The sequence below is a fragment of the Oncorhynchus mykiss genome, chromosome 16 (genome assembly GCF_057628025.1).
Source record: "Oncorhynchus mykiss isolate SJ-2025 chromosome 16, ASM5762802v1, whole genome shotgun sequence".
Taxonomy (NCBI): domain Eukaryota; kingdom Metazoa; phylum Chordata; class Actinopteri; order Salmoniformes; family Salmonidae; genus Oncorhynchus; species Oncorhynchus mykiss.
The window spans coordinates 42,895,857-42,920,109 of record NC_143037.1 but is presented as its reverse complement, the minus strand read 5'-3'; the positions used below and the strand labels follow the sequence as shown (position 1 = coordinate 42,920,109).

Here is a 24,253-nt window from a genome sequence, read left to right as displayed (position 1 = left end):
AGGTTTGATGTAATATTAAAAATGGCACTGTGCACATTGTTGTCTTGTCTTTTTCATCCAGATCTCACAAGAGTGGAACTTGTATCTGTACTAGGCTACATTTGAAAAGTCCCATATGACAGAACAAGACTTCCCACTGCGCACAAACTGGTTGTTTCAACGTAATTTGTCAATGTATTGTTGACGTGGAATCAATGTGGAAAATACATGGGCTTTGAACAAAGTTTGCAAGTGCTGTTTTGAGGGTGAAAGTTCAACCACGGGACATCAAGGTAACCAATTTTCAACACAGACAAACCTAGACGTACCTTTGAAACAACGTCAGATCTTCAAAGTAATATCCACCATAAGAATATAATAGGCTAAGGCAGCACCTCCTACTGGAGAGTTGATCTATCTACAGCTATCCTTTCAGTGTTTTAACCAAGCCCAGACCTGCTTAGCTTTGATATGTGTTACTGACTTCTACCATGTGCTATTGTGAGAACAATTGTTGAGAAATCTCAAAATCTTGCTATCAAAGCCATTCCAAAGTGTAGGTTCAACCAAGTAAATGAAATAAATCAAATCAAATTGTATTTGTCACATACACATGATTAGCAGATGTTAATGCAAGTGCAGTGAAATGCTTGTGCTTCTAGTTCCGACCATGCAGTAATGTCTAACAAGTAATCTCACAATTTCACAACAACTGCCTTATACACACAAGTGTGAAGGAATGAATAAGAATATGTACATACAAATATATAGATGAGCAATGGCCGAACGGCATAGGCAAGATGCAGTAGATGGTATAGAGTACGGTATGTACATATGAGATGAGTAATGTGGGGTATGTAAACATTATATAAAGTGGCATTGTTTAAAGTGGCTAGTGATACATTTATTACATCCCATTTTTAATTATTAAAGTGGCTAGAGATGAGTCAGATGTTGGCAGCAGCCACGCAAACTTGATGATTAAGTTGGAGGCGTGCATGGCCATGCGTCATGGGTGAACAGGAAGTACAGGAGAGGGTTGAGAACGCACCCTTGTGGGGCCCCAGTGTTGAGGATCAGCAGGATGGAGATGTTGTTTCCTACCCTCACCACTTAGGGGCGGCCCGTCAGGAAGTCCAGGACCTAGTTGCACAGGGCGGGGTCGAGACCCAGGGGCTCGAGTTTAATGACGAGTTTGGAGGGTACTATGGTGTTAAATGCTGAGCTGTAGTCGATGAACAGCATTCTTACATAGGTATGCCTCTTGTCCAGATGGGTTAGGGCAGTGTGCAGTGGGATTGTGATTGCGTCATCTGTGGACCTATTGGGGCAGTAAGACAATTGGAGTTGGTCTTGGGTGTCAGGTAGGGTGGAGGTGATATGGCCCTTGACTCAAAGCACTTCATGATGACAGAAGTGAGTGCTACGGGGCGATAGTCATTTAGCTCAGTTACCTTAGCTTTCTTGGGAACAGGAACAATATATATATATATATATAACCATACTTTATCAATCATATATCATCAATGGTGCTATTTAGGCCTATCCCTTTGGGCAAAAACTTGTTGAATCAACGTTGCTTCCATGTTATTTCCCCCAAAGAAATTCAATGTGATGATGTTGAATCAACCTGGAAAACGGATTTGATTTGCAAAAAGTCTTATGGGAATTTTGTCTTTTATTTCACCCAACTTTCTTTTTTTTTTCTTCTTTTTTTTTGAATTTTAGCCCTTTTTCTCCCCAATTTCATGGTATCCAATTGTTGTAGTAGCTACTATCTTGTCTCATTGCTACAACTCCCGTACGGGCTCGGGAGAGACGAAGGCTGAATGTCATGCGTCCTCCGATACACAACCCAACCAGCCGTACTGCTTCTTAACACAGCGCGCATCCAACCCGGAAGCCAGCCGCACCAATGTGTCGGAGGCTACACCGTGCACCTGGCAAACTTGGCTAGCGCGCTCTGAGCCCGGCCCGTCACAGGAGTCGCTGGTGCGCGATGAGACAAGGAGATCCCTACCGACCAATCCCTCCCTAACCCGGACGACGCTAGGCCAATTGTGCGTTGCCCCACGGACCTCCCGGTCGCGGCCGGTTATGACAGAGCCTGGGCGCGAACCCAGGGACTCTGATGGCACAGCTGGCGCTGCAGTACAGCGCCCTTAACCACTGCGCCACCCGGGAGGCCTTCACCCAACTTTTAACCTAAGTCGAGTGACATGGTTCCATTTTTTGTTAATTTCACAATGAATGTACAACTCAACCAAATGCCAATCAAAACTAGACGTTGAACTGAAGTCTGTGACCAGTTGTCACGAATCCCGCCGAAGATGATGCCTCTTCCTGTTCGGGCGGCGCTCGGCGGTCGTTGTCGCCAGCCTACTAGCTGCCACCAATCCCCTTTTCTGTTTCAGTTAGTTTTGTCTGATTAGTTTCACCTGTTTATTGTTTGGGTTTTGTTTTGGGCTATTTAAACCCGATAGGCCCTCCGGCTTTTGTGCGGGCTTGTTTTTCTGTTCATGGTGTGTGGATTATTGTGGATTCCGTTTTTCCGGACAGTTCCGTCCTGTTTGATGGACTGGGTATTTATGCGCCTTTGTGTGTGGCGTGACCGTTACTCTGTTCTTGGAATAAAGATCCACGTTTTGAACTACCCTTCTCTCTACGCCTGACTCCTCCACCCACTACTCCTAGAAGCCTTTAAATAAGCCCGCACCAACCATGGAGTCAGCAGGAGCAGCGACCACCCTCTTCCATCGATGGAGGAACGCGTCCTCCATCACACAGCCATTCTCCATCGGATCGGTTTGGCGATGGACCAAATGATGGAGAGGATGGAGTTGGGAGAGGCTGCATCGAGGGGCTGTCAGTTCCACCTCCCAGCCCTCCTGCTCCAACTCCGATGGAGTTGGGAGGGGCTGCATCTAGGGGGACCGGAGGAGGAGGCTCCTCCTGCAACTACTGCGGGCAGAGAGGACACACTTCAGACCGGAGGAGTCAGTCTGGGAGTCGAGATGGCAGGCGGAACACTTCTCGGCCACCCCAGGTGAGTAAGCACCAAACTCACCCAGAGCTCCCTGTTGGTCACGTTTTTTTTCCCCCCCTCTCTCCAGTATAAGGCGCTAGTCGATTCAGGCGCAGCTGGGAGTTTTATGGATCGCGGATTCGCCATTAGGTTGGGGATTCCGTTGGTGCCGATAGACCCACCCTTCCCCGTGCACTCCTTAGATAGCCGACCGTTAGGGTCAGGGCTGGTAAGGGAGGCCACGGTTCCGCTGGACATGGTAACGCAGGGGGATCATAAGGAGTGGATCAGTTTCTTCCTTATTGATTCACCTGGGTTTCCAGTGGTGCTGGGGGTTCCCTGGCTGGCAATTCACAATCCCCTCATTTCCTGGAGACAGGGGTTCTTCAGGGGTGGTCAGAGGAGTGTTCAGGTAGGTGTATAGGAGTTTCCATCGGTGCCACATCGGTAGAGAGTCCAGACCAGGTTTCCACTGTGCGCATTCCTTCAGAATATGCCGATTTGGCTATCGCTTTTTGTAAAAAAAAATAAAAAAGGCGACCAAATTACCACCCCATCGACGGGGGGATTGCGTGACAAACCTCCAGGAGAACACTGCACTTCCCAGGAGTCACGTGTACCCATTGTCACAGGAGGAGACGTTGGCTATGGAGACATATGTTACGGAATCTCTGAGACAGGGGTACATTCGGCCCTCCATGTCACCCGTCTTCTCGAGTTTCTTTTTTGTGAAAAAAAGGAGGGAGGACTGCGTCCATGCATTGATTATCGAAGTCTCAATTCGATCACAGTGGGGTTTAGTTATTCGCTTCCTCTCATCGCTAAGGCGGTGGAATCATTCCACGGAGCTCGTTTTTTCACGAAACTTGACCTCAGGAGCGAGTATAATCTGGTGCGTATTCGGGATGGAGACCAGTGGAAAACCGCGTTTAGTACCACATCGGGCCACTATGAGTACCTCGTCATGCCGTATGGGTTAAAGAATGCTCCAGCCGTCTTTCAATCCTTTATAGATGAGATTCTCAGGGACCTGCACTGGTAGGGTTTTGTGGTGTACATTGATGACATCTTGATCTATTCCGCCACACGTGCCGCGCGTGTCTCCCTGGTGCGCAAGGTACTTGGGTGACTGCTGGAGCATGACCTATACGTCAAGGCTGAGAAATGTGTGTTCTCCAAATTAGCCGTTTCCTTCCTGGGTTATCGCATTTCAACCTCGGGGGTGGTGATGGAGTGTGACCGCGTTAACGCCAGGCGTAATTGGCCGACTCCGACCACGGTAAAGGAGGTGCGGAGGTTTATCCAGGGTTTTGGCCAAGTGGCAGCTCCTATTACCTCACTGCTGAAGGGGGGCCCGGTGCGTTTACGGTGGTCGGCCGAGGTGGACGGAGCTTTCAACCGGTTTAAGGCGCTGTTTACTGACGCGCCCGTGTTGGCGCATCCGGACCCCTCGTTAGCGTTCATAGTGGAGGTGGATGCGTCCGAGGCTGGGGTTGGAGCCGTGCTGGGGTTGGAGCCGTGCTGTCACAGCGCTCGGGCACGCCACCGAAGCTCCGCCCCTGTGCTTTCTTTTCGAAGAAGCTGGGTCCGGCGGAGTGAAACTATGATGTGGGGGATAGGGAGTTGTTAGCTATGGTAAAAACCCTGAAGGTGTGGAGACACTGGCTTGAGGGGGCTAAGCACCCTTTCCTCATCTGGACTGATCACCGCAATCTGGAGTATATCTGGGCGGCGAGGAGACTGAATCCTCGTCAAGCTAGGTGGGCCATGTTCTTTACCCGATTCAGATTCACAATCTCTTATAGACCAGGTTCCCTCAACACTAAGGCCGACGCGCTGTCCCGTCTCTATGACACTGAGGACCGGTCCATCGATTCTACTCCCATCCTCCCAGCTTCTAGGCTGGTGGCTCCGGTGGTATGGGAGGTGGACTCGGACATCGAGTGTGCGTTGCGGTTGGAACCTGCGCCTTCACAGTGTCCTACCGGTCTCAGGTACGTGCCGCTTGGTGTCCGTGATCAATTGATTCGGTGGGCTCATACACTACCCTCTTCAGGTCATCCGGGGGTTGCTAGGACAGTGTGGGGTCTTAGGGGGAAATACTGGTGGCCCACCTTAGCCAAGGACGTGAGGTTCTATGTCTCCTCCTGTTCGGTGTGCGCCCAGAGTAAGGCTCCTATGCACCTGCCTAGAGGGAAACTACAGCCCCTGCCGGCCCTGGTCTCATCTGTCGGTGGAATTTCTTACTGATCTTCCCCCATCTCAGGGGAACACTACCATTCTGGTCGTTGTGGATCGGTTCTCTAAGTCCTGCCGTCTCCTCCCATTGCCTGGTCTCCCTACGGCCCTACAGACTGCGGAGGCTCTATTTACCCACGTCTTCCTGCACTACGGGGTGCCGGAGGACATCGTATCTGATCGAGGTCCCCAGTTCACTTCCCGAGTTTGGAGGGCGTTTATGGAATGTCTGGGTTCAGCCTGACCTCTGGTTATCACCCCGAGAGTAATGGGCAGGTGGAGAGAGTGAACCAGGAAGTGGGTAGGTTTCTGCGGTTGTATTGCCAGGACCGGCCAGGAGAATGGGCGAGGTATGGGCGGAGTTGGCCCAGAACTCACTCCGTCACTCCTCCACGAACATGTCGCCATTCCAATGCGTGCTGGGCTACCAGCCGGTCCTGGCTCCATGGCATCAGAGTCAGACCGAAGCTCCTGCGGTGGAGGAGTGGGTGCAGCGCTCTAGGGAGACCTGGAGGGCAGTCCAGGACGCTCTGTGTTCGCACCAGGGACAGGGTCTGGCTCTCGACCCGAAACCTGCCCCTCCGCCTGCCCTGCCGGAAGCTGGGGCCGCAGTGTGTGGGGCCATTTAAAGTCCTGAGGAGGATAAACAAGGTGTGTTATATATTACAGCTCCCCTCTTACTATCGCATTAACCCCTCATCTCATGTGTCTCTCCTCAGGCCGGTGGTAGCTGGTCCCCTACAAGAAGGTGAGGTTCCGGAGGTCCAGCCCGCCCCCTCTGGACATCGAGGGGTCCCTGGTGTACACAGTACGAGCTATTCTGGACTCGAGATGCCGGGTGAGGGGCCTGCAATACCTCGTGGACTGGGAGGGGTACGGTCCGGAGGAGTACGGTCCGGAGGAGAGGTGCTGGGTACCAGTGGGGGATATTTTGGATCCATAGCTACTAAGGGAGTTCCATCGCGTCCATCCGGATCGCCCTGCGCCTCGCCCCCCGGGCGGCCGGGGTCGGGGTCGGTGCGCTGCGAGAGCCACGCATCAGGGGGGATACTGTCACGAATCCCGCCGAAGATGGTGCCTCTTCCTGTTCGGGCGGCACTCGGCGGTCGTCGTCGTCGGCCTACTAGCTGCCACCGATCCCCTTTTCTGTTTCAGTTAGTTTTGTCTGATTAGTTTCACCTGTTTCTTGTTTGGGTTTTGTTTTGGGCTATTTAAACCCGGTAGGCCCGCCAGCTTTTGTGCGGACTTGTTTTTCTGTTCATGGTGTGTGGATTATTGTGGATTCCGTTTTTCCGGACAGTTTCGTCCTGTTTGTTGGACTGGGTATTTATGTGCCCTTGTGTGTGGCGTGACCGTTACTCTGTTCTTGGAATAAAGATCCACGTTTTGAACTACCCTGCTCTCTGTGCCAGACTCCTCCACCCACTACTCCTAGAAGCCTTTACACCAGTGGGATATAGCATTTGGGAAGTCAACAACAGCGAGTCTTACTGTTTAAATTCAGTCCAGGATTCAACAAAAAAAATAGACAATACATATAGGCTAAGGGTTTCAAGCTTTGGTGGATTTCAAATGGAATCTACATGCTAATCATAAATATGTTGCATTCGCGTCTCCATCTCAATCAAAAAAGTGAAAGAATTGTCAGGACTTCCACCGAAGTCGGTCCCTCTCCTTGTTCGGGGGGTGTTCGGCGGTCGGCGTCGCCAACCGTCTAGCCATCGCAGATCCATTTTTCATTTTCCATTGGTTTTGTCTTGTCTTCCTTCACACCTGGTTCCAATCCCATCGATTACATGTTGTGTATTTAACCCTCTGTTTCCCCGCATGTCCTTGTCAGAGATTGTTTGATTGTATGTTATGTGTAAGTTATGTTTTGGTGTGCGACAGGTTTTTGTACCCACTTTTATTATTTTGTATATTTTGGTTTTCTGAGTTTTGTGAGCACTTATTAAACGACTCCGTTTATACCAAGTTCGTTCTCCTGCGCCTAACTTCCCTGCCACCAACACGCACCCATTACAGAATCTCCGACCTTAACTATGGAGTCAGCAGGAGAAGGTACCCTGGTCATTGAGGTGGAGGAGCGCGTCCAGGAGCATGCAGTTATGCTTTACCATCTTGGCACCGCCATGGATTGCGTTGTCCAGACAATGGACCGCTGGGAGAGACAGGGAGTTCTTCCAGCGCCTCCACCAGCACAACCGGGGTCTCTCCTGAGCGCCCCTTTCCCGCCTGAACCCAGTGGGATCCCTCTCTCCTTTCCCCAGGAGTATGACGGGAGGGCTGCGAACTGCCAGGGGTTCTTGTTGCAATTAGACCTCTATCTGGCCACCATCCACCAGGCTCCATCGTACCATGAGAGGGTGTCCGCACTCGTCACGTGCCTCACAGGGAGAGCCCTGGAGTGGGCCAACGCCGTGTGGAGAGAGGGAGATGTAGCATTGGACCAGTTTGAGGAGTTCATCTGCCGTTTCCGGGCAGTCTTCAACCACCCACCCGAGGGTAGAGCGGCCGGTGAGAGCTTCTACCATCTGAGGCAGGAGATGAGGAGTGCCAAGGAGTTCGCCCTGGAGTGTACGACCCTGGCTGCCGGCACAGGATGGAACAATAGGGCCCTGATCGACCATTACCGCTGCAGTCTATGCGAGGACGTCCGTCGGGAGCTGGCCTGCAGTGACACCACCCTCACGTTTGACCAGCTGGTGGACCTGTCCATCCGGCTGGACAACCTGCTGGCTACTCGCAGACGTTCAGATTGGGGTCTGGTGGTTCCTTCCTCCCGCACCCCCTCTCCGATACCCATGGAGCTGGGAGAGGTGGTGCGCAAGGAGACCGGAGGGGTTTCCCGCTTGTGCACCATCTGTAGCCGCAGAGGTCACACTGCCGGTTGGTGCCGGGTTGGTTCCTCTAGGAATCGAGGCAGCAGGCAGGGCGCTCTGGCGTCATCCCAGGTGAACTGGCACCATTCTTACCCAGAGCCCTCTGTTGCACATATGTTTGTGTCTGTTACGTTCCCTGAGATTTCCCTGCATTCCCAGCATAAGGCGCTCGTCGATTCAGGCGCGGCTGGGAATTTTATTTATAGAGCTTTAGCCTATAGTTTAGGGATCACCATCGTTCCCGTGGATGTGCCCTTCTCCGTTCACGCCTTAGATAGTCGACCATTAGGGTCAGGTTTGATGAGGGAGGTCACCTCTTCCTTATTGACTCTCCTGTGTTTCCAGTGGTTCTGGGCCTACCCTGGTTAGCTTGTCATAACCCCACTGTTTCTTGGCCACAGAGGGCTCTCACGGGGTGGTCGCGAGAGTGCTCAGGTAGGTGTTTTGGGGTTCCGTTGGTGCTACTACGGTGAAGAGTCCAGACGAGGTCTCCACCATGCACATTCCCCCTAAATATGCTGATTTGGCTCTCGCCTTCTCCAAAAACAAGGCAACTCAAATACCACCTCAACGACGGGGCGATTGTGCGATAGATCTCCTGGTAGACGCTGCACTTGAGTGCATGAGTCAAGTGTATCCCCTCTCACAGACGGAGGCTTTGGAAACATATGTCTCCAAATCCCTGCGTCAGGGGTACATTCGGTCTTCCACTTCACCCGCCTCCTCAAGTTTCTTTTGTGTGAAGAAGGAGGGGGGTCTTCGCCCGTATTGACTATCGGGGTCTGAATCAGATCACTGTGAGGTATAGTTACCCGCTACCGCTCATAGCCACAGCGATAGAGTCAATGCACGGGGCGCGCTACTTCACCAAAATAGATCTCAGGAGCGCTTACAACCTGGTGCGTATCCGGGAGGGAGACGAGTGGAAGACGGCTTTCAGTACCACCTCTGGGCACTATGAGTACCTCGTCATGCCGTACGGGTTGATGAATGCGCCATCAGTCTTCCAAGCCTTTGTAGACGAGATTTTCAGGGTGTGGTGGTGTATATCGATGACATTTTGATATACTCCGCTACATGCGCCAAGCATGTGTCCCTGGTACGCAAGGTCTTGGTCGCTTGTTGGAGCATGACCTGTACATCAAGGCTGAGAAATGCCTGTTCTTCCAACAGTCCGTCTCCTTCCTAGGGTATCGCATTTCCACTTCAAGGGTGGAGATGGAGAGTGACCACATTGCAGCCATGCGTAATTGGCCGACTCCCACCATGGTAAAGGAGGTGCAGCGGTTCTTAGGGTTTGCCAACTACTACCGGAGGTTTATCCTGGGTTTTGGTCAGGTGGCGGCCTCCATTACCTCACTGCTGAAGGGGGGCCTGGTGCGCTTGCAGTGGTCAGCTGAGGCGGACAGGGCTTTTAGTCACCTGAGAGCTCTGTTTACCTCAGCTCCCGTGTTGGCCCATCCCGATCCCTCTTTAGCGTTCATAGTGGAGGTGGACGCGTCCGAGGCTGGGATAGGAGCCGTGCTCTCTCAGCGCTCGGGTACGCCACCGAAGCTCCGCCCCTGTGCCGTCTTCTTGAAGAAGCTCAGCCCGGCGGAGTGAAACTATGATGTAGGGGACCGGGAGCTGTGTGCTGCCTTGAAGGCGTGGAGACATTGGCTTGAGGGGGCTAAACACCCTTTTCTCATCTGGACTGACCACCGCAATCTGGAGTACATCCGGGTGGCGAGGATACTGAACCCTCGCCAGGCAAGGTGGGCCATGTTTTTCACCCGTTTTGTGTTTACCCTTTCCTACCGACCAGGCTCCCTGAACGTTAAGGCAGGCGTATTGTCCCGGCTGTATGACACAGAGGAGCGACCCATGGACCCCACTTCCATACTCCCCGCCTTTTGCCTGGTGGCGCCGGCAGTGTGGGAGCTGGACGCGGACATTGAGCAGGCCAATGTCCAGCTGGGCGTCTGTACGTTCCGTCTGCTGTCCACGACCGGCTGATCTATTGGGCCCACACGTCACACTCCTCTGGTCATCCTGGGATCGGTCGGACGGTGCGCTGTCTTAGTGGGAAGTACTGGTGGCCCACTTTGACTAAGGATGTGAGGGTTTATGTTTCCTCCTGCTCGGTGTGCACTAGGTGTAAGGTTCCTAGGCACCTGCCCAGAGGTAAGTTACAACCCTTACCCGTTCCACAACGGACATGGTCGCACCTGTCGGTAGATTTCCTGACTGATCTTCCTCCTTCACAGGGTAACACCAAGATCCTGGTCGTTGTGGATCGTTTTTCTAAGTCCTATCGTCTACTCCCTCTGCCTGGTCTCCCTACGGCCCTATAGACTGCAGAGGCCCTGTTAACACACATCTTCCGGCACTACTGAGGATATAGTGTCTGATCGGTGTCCCCAGTTCACGTCGAGGATCTGGAGAGAGTTCATGGAACGTCTGGGGTACTGTCACGACTTCCGCTGAAGTTCCGCTGAAGTTGGTCCCTCTCCTTGTTTGGCCGGTGTTCGGCTGTCGACGCTACCGACCTTCTAGCCATCGCTGATCCATTTTTCATTTTCCATTGGTTTTGTCTTGTCTTCCTTCACACCTGGTTCCAATCCCATCAATTCCATGTTGTGTATTTAACCCTCTGTTTCCCTTCATGTCCTTGTTGGAGACTGTTTGATTGTTTGTTATGTTTTGGTGTGCGACGGGTTTTTACCCACTTTTTTTATTTTGTATATTTTGGTTTTCTGAGTTTTGTGACCACTTATTAAATGACTCCGTTTATACCAAGTTCGTTCTCCTGCGCCTGACTTCCCTGCCACCAACACACACCCATTACAAGAATAGGATTAAATCAAATCAAACTGTATTTAAAGTACATTTAAAGTTTGATTTCATCTGATTTCTTCATTTTCCTTAACTTAGATTTTGGTTGGAATGGAGACATGAATCCAACACGTCAATCATTCACTTGTATACAAACTGGATTAAATCCAGACTCAGTGGTACAGATGGAGCTATCAAGCAGAAGATACATCTCCTTCAGATGTTGATATTTGGTTGTGCTTTTAGATGGTTGAAAGAATAGTGAACGCGTTACGAATTCAACACACTTTTGGCCGTCTTTTTGAATAGGTGAAAGTAGCTTTGAATCTCGTTGATAAATGTATCTACCAAATATAACCTAATTCTCGAGGTTGAAAAGACGTGGTATGCCAGTACTCATTACATGTAGGTGCAGGAGCTCCGCGATACTTTTGAGATAATATTCTATAATACATAAGAACAGGAGCTCAAACAGTACACAATTTGAGATGCCGGTACTCAGCTCTGGTGAGCTCTTGCATAAATCAAGCACTGCCTGCAGCCTAATAAATTGGATAATACCCTTAAGTCAAAACTGCTACAACCTTAGCAACTTTAGTGTATGTTCTCTTTGTTTTAGCTTTTCCAATTCATTATCTGCTGAATTACTACTTTTAGCACCACAGAGAAGAAGGACCGATTCATCCAGAGATGTAGACTATTCATCCAGAGATGTAGACCATTCATCCAGAGATGTAGACTACTAGCCCACTTCTGGTAGCACCGCTCTCCTAATAATCGATGCCCTCCACCCCTCAATGGATTTTAGGCACAATCCATCGCGCGCTCAATGGCCCTTGAAATCACCGTTTATGTCTCGAGTCCCAGAACAATAGCGACATACGACCCTCACTGCGCGACCAACGGCACTTCTGGGCTTTTAGCATATCGAATATTTAAATGTGGAGAGTAAAGAAAAACGATCACCTAAACTGTATGACTTTCATTCCGAACACAACGTTTTGATTCTGCATTCAAAATGTGTTTTACTTTATTATAAAATGTCAAAACAATGTCTGTATTCTATTTATAGATGTGTTGCCCCTACATGGGCCCAGCTGAGTGAGGGTTGACGTTAAGATGACAGGACGGATAAAGCCGAGTCTGGCGAGCAGACAGCACAGTCACTCGTCTCAACCCGTTTAAAGGGATTAGTTGGCACTGGGGCAAATCGTCACGTTTTCCGAATAACAATAACAATAATTAACCATGGACTGAGCAACAGCAATCAGAATCCCAAAACATTCCTCCCTGGCCATTTTATAAACCAATAACTTTGCTCAATTTGAAGCTTGTCCAGCCCTATAGCCTATTACAGCAATATCCTTATTTTAACCGAACTCCCTAAAATGAATATTCAGTCTCGCAGATCATTCAATTGACCCTTCGCTAAGCCCCGCCGTAGAATGCGGGCAACCAGCGTTCCAATGAATAGCAACTGTCTTCGAGTCTATTGCCACGTTCAAAACAACTGGGAACTGGGAAATCTCCGACTTACAACTTTAATGCGTTTAAAACGACTGGGAACTCGGAAACAAATTTGCTCCGACTGGGGAAAAACGTTTTGACAGGTCATCCAACCTGAGATTCCAACTTAGGAACTCGGGCCTCTTTCTAGAGCTCCGACTTTCCGATCTGAAGATCACTGTCGTCATGATTTGACCTCATATTTTTTCAGAGTTCCCAGTTGTTTTGAACGCACTGAAGTCGGAGATTTCCCAGTTCCGAGTTCGCAGTTGTTATGAACGCAGCATTATACCAATTCCTTAGACAAGCTCCTGATATAATCGAATGAAAGCCATTGAGAGCTATGGCAAAAACTGAAGAGTCTTCTTTAAAAAAAATACATGTTTAAATGTCTAAGTAATTGAACAGTGTACCAGGAGTACTTGCTACTGTGATTTCTGAAATGCAGAGCCTATTTTTCCGAGTCCGAAATTAAACTTTTGTTACATTGCTGGCTGGCTCAGCTGATTAGTTAGCGCTCATCTCAGTCTCATTGACAACCAAAACTAGCTACTTAATATACTGTAACTTGTTTTCTCAAAATGTATGTTAAAGATTTCAAAACAATGTTTAAGTTAGCAACGTTATAAATCCAACTTCCATCTGCTGTCGACATCAGGAATACAATTTTAAGGGCACTAGCTCCAAACGTGGTTATAGCTTTGATTATAGCTTTTGGACTTCCCAGGAAAATGTTATCCAAGGTTGCAACAGTAAAGGAGTGGAGTTACTTGTAAAAACAAACTATTTTATTTTCCATTTCTGAGGCCTATGGTGTGAGAATAAATTGAATTATTCTAACTAAGAGGAAATGTTTCAATGGTTCCTTTGGGGTCCCCTAATGAAATTATACCAATTCTCCCAAACGAATGTCTTACAACCCCCCCCCCCCCCTTTCTGCCCTGCCATGCTGAATCTCCCAGCACCTGATTTATTTTTAATGATATTATACCCCTCCTCTTCTTACGGCTGTGTCATGGTAATCATCATGGTTTGCATCCCAAACGGCACCCCTATGCCCTATGTAGTGCAAGCTACACACTACTTTTGACCAAGACCCATAGAGGTAGTGCACCACACAGGGAATATGGTGACATTTGGGACGCATTCCCAGGACTCCTCCATGCAGCTGCCTCTGGATCACATTAGCCAAGCTTAATATTGACTGGGGCGAACTAAACAATAAAATGAGGGGACCGGGAGCTTAGAGGGCTAGAGGCAGCACAGGCCCTGCCAATACTTAGACTGCAGGAGGTAGAGGAGGTGTTTAATCCATGATGCTGAAGAGCCATTTGCCCTGGAGGATCAGTTCAGTTCCATCATTAAGCATCTCATCCCTAGGCCTGTACAGCTTTACCCACTCAGAAAGCTTCCATCCAGACGTAGTCAGGCTGCCCCACATCAAAACCAGCATGATGAGAGACCATGACTCCAGAGGCAACTTTGAGTATTTTATTTTGCGCTTGCTTGTCTTTTAACACACTAACATCCCTTTTAGTCTTGACATTAGAAAAGACACTTTACAGCTGAATTTGGTTCCCATTGAAAAAAGGGCTGAATATGGTTACTCTCCATGAGTGTGATTGGCATGGGACAAACTCAATCTATTTGAATCATTTTGTGAAGCGGTTATGCCTAATTCCTGGGACTGATAAACATTTTTTTGTGGAAATCCACAGAAAGTAAAACATTTACCATCTCAGTTTCCTTTACCGCAAATTACCTAATTGTTTCTCTTTTGCATTAAATGGACAATGTTTTTGTTTGCATATCAAGTATCAATCAATTTCACCTATGTTTCTACACAATAAATCACAATATATCCAAATGATAAAATCAATATGGTAATCTAATTTGATTAAAAGCACTTTTATCCATTGGACTAATTCAGGCTGCTGGCATGCCTGGATGCTACTGCATTTGCATAATAGTCACACAGGGAATCAGTGAGGCCACTTGTGGGACACAAACACCTGATCACAGACACACTCTATGGCTCCTTGCCAATCACACCTACTTATTACTCTCATTCAAAAAAACATGTGTTCGAAGAAGAAGTCTGTCAATGCATTTGATCTGTTGTTAGAATCGATCTCCCTATTCCTACTGACGCTATTGCTCTGTCTGTTCCCCAACACTGTTTATTGCGAGAGACGCACCGATTACCGCCCTTGATTAGTGGATTGGTGTAATCTATTCAGGTTCCTCTCTCTCTCCCTCCTGCTCCCTCGCTCCCAAAACCCCCTTGGGATATGCCTGTCTCCCCCACCCCTAGCATGGCAGATGGAACCCCCCCCCACCAACATCCATCTCCCAGGACTCCAAAAAAACAGTGTTGATGCTCAGAGGATAGATGGGATGGAGGTTGTAGTGTCTTTACAGAACTGAACTGAATATGAAACTACTGCCTCCTTTGTTACTAGCTCTATCTCCACTGTCAGATTTAGAAGCCTCAAGGCAGAATCCCCATTCTTTACACTGCCCACTTTAGTGCGATTTAAGTCCATTCGCTGCCTTCGAGGAATTGCAAAAGGCTCAGTCTGTGCCCCACCCGCTAAAAATCTCATCAAGCCGATTTTGTTTATAGCAAAACACTTATGGAAAAATGTGTTGACTGCACTTGTCCAATAGCTCCTTGCAACCTGTTGACTTAAAGTTTGACTCCTACACTCACGCTTACCTAAATCTAAGACTTTTTGGTTTGAGAAATGTATTTTTGACAGTACAGTACATGCATGTCCATTTGATTCTGCATCCATCACACAAATGATCTACTGCCGAGGTGTTGCAGCATGTTTAAAGGAGCTTCCGCATGAATAGAGGGGCTGCAGCATGTTTCGAGGGGCTGCAGCATGTTTAGAGGGGCTGCAGCATGTTTAGAGGGGCTGCAGCATGTTTTGAGGGGCTGCAGCATGTTTAGAGGGGCTGCAGCATGTTTAGAGGGGCTGCAGCATGTTTAGAGGGGCTGCAGCATGTTTAGAGGGGCTGCAGCATGTTTAGAGGGGCTGCAGCATGTTTAGAGGGGCTGCAGCATGTTTTTTTTTTTAATTTTTTTTATTTCACCTTTATTTAACCAGGTAGGCTAGTTGAGAACAAGTTCTCATTTGCAACTGCGACCTGGCCAAGATAAGGCATAGCAGTGTGAACAGACAACACAAAGTTACACATGGAGTAAACAATTAACAAGTCAATAACACAGTAGAAAAAAGGGGAGTCTATATATACATTGTGTGCAAAAGGCATGAGAAGGTAGGCAAATAATTACAATTATGCATGTTTTGAGGGGCTGCAGCATGTTTTGAGGGGCTACAGCATGTTTAGAGGGGCTGCAGCATGTTTAGAGGGGCTGCAGCATGTTTAGAGGGGCTGCAGCATGTTTTGAGGGGCTGCAGCATGTTTTGAGGGGCTGTAGTGTGTTTAGAGGGGCTGCAGCATGTTTTGAGGGGCTGCAGCATGTTTAGAGGGGCTGCAGCATGTTTCGAGGGGCTGCAGCATGTTTAGAGGGGCTGCAGCATGTTTAGAGGGGCTGCAGCATGTTTCAAGGGGCTGCAGCATGTTTAGAGGGGCTGCCACATGAATAGAGGGCCTGCAGCATGTTTTGAGGGGCTGCAGCATGTTTCAAGGGGCTGCAGCATGTTTAGAGGGGCTGCAGCATGTTTCGAGGGGCTGCAGCATGTTTTGAGGGGCTACAGCATGTTTAGAGGGGCTGCAGCATGTTTAGAGGGGCTGCAGCATGTTTCAAGGGGCTGCAGCATGTTTAGAGGGGCTGCCACATGAATAGAGGGCCTGCAGCATGTTTTGAGGGGCTGCAGCATGTTTTGAGGGGCTGCAGCATGTTTAGAGGGGCTGCAGCATGTTTCGAGGGGCTGCAGCATGTTTAGAGGGGCTGCCACATGAATAGAGGGCCTGCAGCATGTATTGAGGGGCTGCAGCATGTTTCGAGGGGCTGCAGCATGTTTCAAGGGGCTGGAGCATGTTTTGAGGGGCTGCAGGCCCATTGGGAGCAGGTGGCGTAGTGTAGTGATGTCCAAATGTATGCCTCCAATTAGGCTGGTGGGTCTCCATATATAATATTGGTTTGATTTACACATGGAGACAGACTCAGTCTTATTCCCATCCTCCCTGTCTGGGAACAGGGGGCATGATCTCCCTTTTCATTCTGCTTCTGAACTCTTTATTCGTCTTCTTCGACTTCCCTGAAGGGACACTGGGATTGCAATAATAGAGAGAGCATGTAGACGTCAAAAGTCCACAGTCATACAGTATGTGTGTGCATGCATGTCCCCTGTGTAAGGCACATTCAGTGGGACTTAGTCTCTTCCCCAGGATAGTCTGTACGTATATTCAGCCTCAGCCTCAGTCAACAGCTCATAGAGAATGCTGAGGGGACTCCATTTTATAGGACACACACATTTGCTATACAGAGACAGATAAACAGACAAGAAAACACAGACAATCAGATGGAAGAGGGGTAAACAGGGAGAGGGATAAAACTTGTCACAACTGAAAGGTTGACAGTGGAAACAGTTCAACTTCAAACATGCTTTATGACGAAAATGGAGAGCTCCATGGCAAGGAAAATGTATCTTGAATCAAAAAGATTTGAAACAGGCAAACAAGGCAAATGTTTAATTTGAGCTAAAAAGAAGCACACAGCACTCCCCCCTCCTCCCCCATCCCCCTTACAAACACGCCCCTCCCTTCGCACACATCCGCGCTCCCTCCATCCTTTTCTGATTACTACAAGGGGCTCAGCTTTCAGCCCGGCCGAGGGAGCATGTGTGCACGGCTTTAATTCCTATTGTATTCGTGCTGTCTCGGTGTGCCAGTGTGTGTCTGTGTTTTAGCGAGCGATGGAGAGGGAGAGAGAGAGAGACCCATCTGTCAGAGTAGCGTAGAATCCCCCCGTTCCCCTCTAAATCCATCCCATGGGGCAGGAGCGACAGACAACTCACTTGTGGCAGGATTTTTTTGTGTGAAAAGAGAGGGATAACAACAATCATAACAACAAAAGCAGCATTTAAAAACCCAATACAAACCCCAATCCATCAAAGCTTGTTTCCTTGCCCACGTGAGTGGGACATTTCTTAATATTGTCGGAATCCCCTAACTAAAAACATATTCCAGTGATATTTGTCAAACTGGATATTCTAGTCAGAATTGAAGCAGACAAGGAGGGACACAATTCCCAAGTTCCCCCTTAGTCTGTCATTAGGGACATTTGGGATGACTGTGGGAAGCTAGGCAGCACTACTATTCAGCATTCCCAGAGCTACAATTCCCAGAGCTACTATTCCCAGAGCTACTATTCCCGGAGCAGGATGCAGGTGTGATGAGGACTGGCATGGACTCGGGGGAGGTATAGATTGTGGGGGATAGGAGTTACCTGGGGGACTGTGAAGCTAAGTGGGAGCAGGGGGCCGCACATAGAAGACACTGGGTCTGGCTGCACAAACTGTTGACACACACATGACTACTTCTGGTTTCCACGTTGGACAACGCCATGCACGCACACTCATATGCACGAAGCGCGCACGCACATAAAAACCAAACCATCCAAGGCTCCATTCGCACGCCGACATGGCCACGTGGGTATGGGCGTCGTGATATCAAGTGAGGCGGGCAAGTGATGTGTGAACACACAAGCAACAGATGCACCTCCTCTTTAGTTTCTTATATCTGACCATATGGTCCTACAGTGATCTAGAGAGTCCTACAGCCTAGCCCAGCAACTTAGTGGCATACGATTTAAAATGCAAATTCTACTCAATGATGATGCAACATGTTATATTTATATCTATGCGCTAAAGACCAACAGGAAATGTAACTGAGGTGCAGGCCGATGTAGGTTTTCCGATGAGACAGAGAGTGTAAGAAAGCCCAAGAGCACAGTTTGCAAGCACAGATGTGCCTCGTGTATACAATAGGATCAATGCGGGGGCACGTGCGCCGCAAGCCACGGCTGTCAATAGCATCTGACCACAATAGAGCCCCGACTGTGTCGTGGCTCACCCTGCACCATGCACTGGGACATCACATATGTTGTGTTTGTTATGCCTTGGCATTTGTTGTGAAATTGGAAAAGGGTAAGGAACGGGACTAAATTATGTGAAATGTTAGTTTGTCTAACACCTAACTCTCTTCCTGACTTCAGAGTCTGTAATGATTATTTGATGTTGTTGGCACAATGCCTCAATAAGGAAGGGGACTGGGCTTTACCTGCAAAGTTGTTTGGCTCTCCTCTGTGTCTTTCTCACTCAAATACCCACATGCACAGCCACACACAGGCCCCCAGTGCCACCCTCTTCCATTACAACGGTTGGATTTTCAAATCCAAACAATGTGAGGTCTAAACCCCAGATTTAAAAAACTAACATTTGAGATATCCAATCAAACCTGTCACACAATTTCAGAGCGAATATTTCATTATCAAACAGCCTCCATTCCAGACCAGTGTGTCCCAGCTTTCCCTGCGCTGTGTCATGGTAGCGTCAGCCAGGTTAGGGAGGGGTAGTAATAATGGAATATTGTGTGCAAACAGTTTAAGTGTTTAAAGTGCTTTTAATAACAAGTTATATTAAACCTAAAAGACCCTTTAAGCTACCAGTTGAAACAATGAACTCTGAAACACAATTTTACTCCATCTCAAACTATCCCCAATTAAACTTGGAAATGATTTGTATTTCGCAAACGAATACGATTATTTTGAGTCACATGTGATTTAGTCTTGAGTTGTATATCAAATCTACTTTGTTTTTGATTTACAACTTTTATTTTAATATGATGGGGATGCAATTCCAACCCAAATATAATTTAAAAAATAGATACTGTATATTCTCATAGAATTCCGGGGCACCAACCGTTTAAATCAGATTTAACGTATTTGCTGCTTAACTCATTCAACTGATCTTGGGTGCAGAGACCGGGGAGTCGGGTATATGGCTAATAAGCAGAAGAAGCAAATTAATGGACGGGTGAACAACGCATACACCTGGTCTTACCACACCAAGCTGTCAAAATCACTTACGCATAACGCGATGAAGGAGCGTCGCTTCTTCAGAATGTGCGTAATTAAAATATCAAACCGCGCGCATTGTTAATCATGTGTATGATTTCAATCCACGATCATCCAAGCATTAACGAAAATTAATATTCTAAGTATTGTGCATGATGAACATCACAAATTGTTAAGGAAACATATATACATAGGCCTCTCACATTTGGAGCTTAAGCGAGCACAAAATTCGCTTTTTTACAAGAAATGGAATTGCTAAATACATCTCATAGTTGCCTATTTAAAATGACATAGGTAGTTATGGACAATTTTGGACACATAATATTGTATGAAATAATTATGGAATTGTGGACATTTGCGAAAAAATCTCTCTCTCTCTCTCTCTCTCTCACACACACACACGCACTCAAGCACGCGCGCGCACACATACACACACACACACACACACACAAAGATTGGTGACGCATGTGCGGTTGTTTGGACAGAACACTTTGGCCACGAGCCCGCCACACGCCTTTGGAAAAGCTGAATGTTATGGGTGGGGCGCTCGTGGGAGGGGCCAGTCCACCTCCTAAAGGCTAAACTCAGACATATTCATGCCAGTCGGAGATGAAAGTCCCATCGCGCACTGATTGTATTACTGAGGGAACGAAAAGGAACTTGGAAAGGACTGCTACAGAGCAAAACGGCATCTGTTGAGGATTGGCTATAAAGTCATTTTGCTTGGTACTGGGACTTTTGAAGTTAGCCGGACGTCTGACAAGTTTGGAAGAGCGAGTTGTGGACATAAACAGGTGCGTTTTGATTTTATGTCAATCAAATATTTGCATTCCATGTGATTCTATTCCAGATCATGTAGTATTCGCCACACTAGATCAACCCATAGGCTTATGCATATTAATGCAATGCGTGTCAACAGAAACCAACAACTGTAAACTGCCTTAATATTCGATGTTTTTACTATTCTCTATAACAGGAAAGGTAGTTGATGAAGATGCATTCTTTATAATAGGCTTTATGCCAATGCCACCAAACAACTATAATGCATTATCGTATCATATCAACAAGAAAGTGAGATACCACTATATTTATTTATTAACCTGAAATAGACTGTTATAGATGTAAATGTCAGGGTTTGTATTGTACCATATTCAATACAATTGTCAGTGTCAAATACAGTTATGATTGTTTGTTAATCATTCAGTCTCGACAGAGTTGAGTCCGTGCGTAATACATTGTTGTTATTCATGATTTTTAGGCCTATAGTAAACTGTACTACTTATATGCACGACTTCACGATCACTAACTAGGACGACTTAGTTGTAGAACAATCGTGTGTCCTTAGGCAGAGATTTATTTGGTTGTTGGTGTGTTTAGGAAAGTTCACCCGAGTCCCCATTGAACATTTGTTTATCCTTTGGACTCAGATACCAATCTACAGTGGCATTTTCGATCATTCCACGCAAGATTGGATTTATAACGGTACTCATTCCAATCAGCAAATCAAATGTAACTGTTGATGCAGGAGATATTTGGTCCGGTTGTTACAGTGTTTGTTGACTTGGCTCTGTAGACTACCCTGAATTTAATCTGAGGGTTTTATATCCAGGTTAAATCCCGCATGTCCCAGATTGACGGCATCTCCAAAACCACCACGGCATAAACAGCAGGGAACCACAGAGTTTATCCCCAAAGTGTCTCACATTAGATCATCCTACAAAGGACAGAAATGATTTTGCATAGATAGTGCTCTTTTCCCTTTGAATGAGTTGAGAGATGAGAGATGTTCTGTATCTGCTAAAATGTTCATCCATTCTGTTGGAATGGAAACGGAACTGTCCCTGCTATTGTGTGCTTTCCACATAACAGTGCTGAAATTATACTCTCTCATGTATGTATGTATAGGCAACCAGTTGGGAATTAAGTTAGAGATAGGTCAACCAATTCCAATTCCAAACAATGATGACAAATAAAACAGCTGATTCATGAGCTTGACCGAATGTGTTTTTGTTTTCCTCAGATCACAATGATGACCAAACGATTTGGTAAGCCTGGAGAAGGAGATGTGTCTGAGCTGGTCAGTTCTCTGGCCTGGCTAGATGAGGACCTGAGCTCCCAAGATGGAGAGAGAGGTCCAGAGATGGGGGGCCGCTACGGCCTGGGCCCAGGAGGCCGGGGCAGCGAAGACATGGAGGATCAGGAGGAGGAAGACAATTATAATGATGATGATGAGGAGACTGGAATGGACGGAGAGAACGAGGCGCCCAAACGGAGGGGGCCCAAGAAGAAGAAGATGGCCAGAGGCAGACAGGAGAGGTTCAAGGCGAGACGCACCAAGGCCAACGCCCGCGAGCGGTCCCGCATGCACGGGTTGAACGACGCGTTAGATGTGTTACGTAAGGTCATGCCCTGCGCCTCCAAGACCCAGAAACTGTCCAAGATCGAGACCCTGCGGCTGGCCCGCAACTACATCTGGGCCCTGTCTGAGGTGCTGGAGAGCGGTCAGTCCCCAGAGAGCCACGGCTTCACAGAGATGTTGTGTAAAGGCCTGTCCCAACCCACTAGCAACCTTGTGGCTGGGTGTCTCCAGCTGGGGGCTTCTGCCCCCAAACTGATCAACAAGCTGGATGACAAGCCCTTTGGAGGAGCTCCAGGAGTTGGTAGTGGTGTAGCAGGGCAACCTGGTGGCCATCACCCCCTGAGTGGTCACTACCCCTCTCCGGGCCTGCCTAGCCCCCCCTACGGGTCCCTGGAGGCCTCCCACCTCCTCCATATGAAGAGCTTCGAGGGAGGGCCCTACGAACAGCACCCTTCCCCTAATGAGTGTAGTAGCAATGGCACCCCCCCTTACGACGGGCCCCTCACGCCCCCCCTCAGCATCAGTGGCAACTTTGCCCTGAAGCAGGAACCTTCCCCCCACGAGGCTGAGAGGAACTACCCCTCCCACCCTTCCCATTACCTCTCGTCCCTACCCCACTACCCCCCCTCCTCCCTGGCCGGGCTGCCAGGGCCTCAGGGCCACCTCTTCCAGGCCTCGCGCTACGAACTGCCCCTAGACATCCAGGCCTTTGAATCCTTCCCTCCACCACACATGGTCGCCTCACAGATGGGCACCATCTACAGCGAGTGAAGAGGAAAGTGAAGTTGGTTGGCCAGGCAGGGGAGAGATCCATACACAGCCCTGCCTCTGGTCCTCCAACCTTTCTGCACATACATAGGCCCGTGACTCTGTGAATGATTGTGTAGAGAGACAATGATATGACATTTACGCTGTCTAGTGTCCTACTCTGGGAGAGCATGGAATGCTCCGAGAGAGAGACTCAACTAAACTCAACCTACCTGGTCATAATGAACTACTGAAGAGACAAAGATGCACCCTTCATTGTATTACTAATTTATTGTCGTTGTTGATTATTATTTGTGTTGACATTATTTGTTTTGTCATAATTTGTTTCTGTCTGTGTAATAAGTCTTCCCTCAGTTCCTATTATATGTAGCTTGTTTACCAATTACCTATTATATGTATTTGTTGACCAAATCAGATATCCAGGTATAAGCACCGCACACTGTCTCAGAGACACCCATCCATTTTTTTTACTAAAATACAAGAGTACTTGGGCTGAAAGAAAGTCCTCTCTTGTGTGCTTGAGGATGGAGAGAAAATGTGTCAGAAAATGTTGCTCTTACACTCAGTTACTTCAACTTCTGCACTGAGGCCCATACTGTAGCCAGCATCATTTTAGCCATATGAACAGAAATGCATTTAATTTATATCCGTATTTAATATTTATTTTGACAACTATTATCCTTTTTGCAATTTTCTCAGCACTGTTTTTGTTTTACTGTCTTCTTGACATATAGCTTGTCGGTCACCGGCGACTTTACTAATGAAGGATTTAAATTATGATTTTTTTCGAAGTACGTTTCAGGATTTTGTCTCTTATGGTGTCCATCACTACTGTTTTTGTAAATATTTAGCTGTTTCGCACTTAATTGAATAAATATTCTTATATTATATACTATTTCTGAAGCAACACGTTGCCATTGTTTGTTGTCTTTTCACTCATATGAAATGTGGATATATCAGATATAGGCAACCAGATAGAACATATCATTTTGAGCAGCACATTAGTTTACTCCATAGTGCCATTAGATGTGGGTAGTTATATTACCATTGTACTTTTAAAAACACTCATAAGGTCCCATATTAGGACAGAATATGTCAATGTCTCTGCCTCTGTTTTCTTAACAATCCCATAATAATACATACACATAGGAATACATGGCGTTGACGGCGGCTTATGGTAGAACATTGAATTCTCTGGAAACAGCTCTGTTGTTCCTGCAGTCGGCATGCCAATTGCATGCTCCCTCAGAACTTGAGACATCTGTGGTATTGTGTTGCTTGACAACACTGCACATTTTTGAGTGGTTCTTTATTGTCCCCAGCACAAGGTGCATCTTGGCAAAGAAGAAATGCTCACTAACAGGGATGTTAACACTTTTGTGCACATAATTTTAGAGAAATAAGCTTTATGTGTGTATGAAGCATTTCTGGGATCTTTTATTTCAGCTCATGAAACATGGAACCAACACTTTTCATGTTGCGTTTATTAAAAAAAAAATCTGCATATAATATAGACAATTGATTTACATTCAGCTGATAATCTAAAAGACAACACTTGTTTTGATAATGGGGTCCTGTGGTTAATGTTAATGAAAATGTGTGTGATGTAATTCCTGGGCTGTGCTACA

General features: G+C 47.5%; 1 protein-coding gene across 1 annotated transcript; it reads left to right on the top strand.

Moving 5' to 3' along the window:
- The first annotated feature begins 20,099 nt into the window (after positions 1 to 20,099).
- Positions 20,100 to 23,532, top strand: neurod4 (neuronal differentiation 4). Its single transcript, XM_021565854.3, has 2 exons — positions 20,100 to 20,292; positions 21,519 to 23,532. Exon 2 carries the CDS (start codon positions 21,525 to 21,527, stop codon positions 22,626 to 22,628), a length of 1,104 nt encoding a protein of 367 aa, XP_021421529.1. The 5' UTR covers positions 20,100 to 20,292; positions 21,519 to 21,524; the 3' UTR covers positions 22,629 to 23,532.
- The last annotated feature ends 721 nt before the right edge of the window (positions 23,533 to 24,253 follow it).

Coding starts and splice junctions, on each gene's coding strand:
- neurod4 (XM_021565854.3), top strand. CDS start 21,525: ATGATGACCAAACGATTTGGTAAGCCTGGAGAAGGAGATGTGTCTGAG.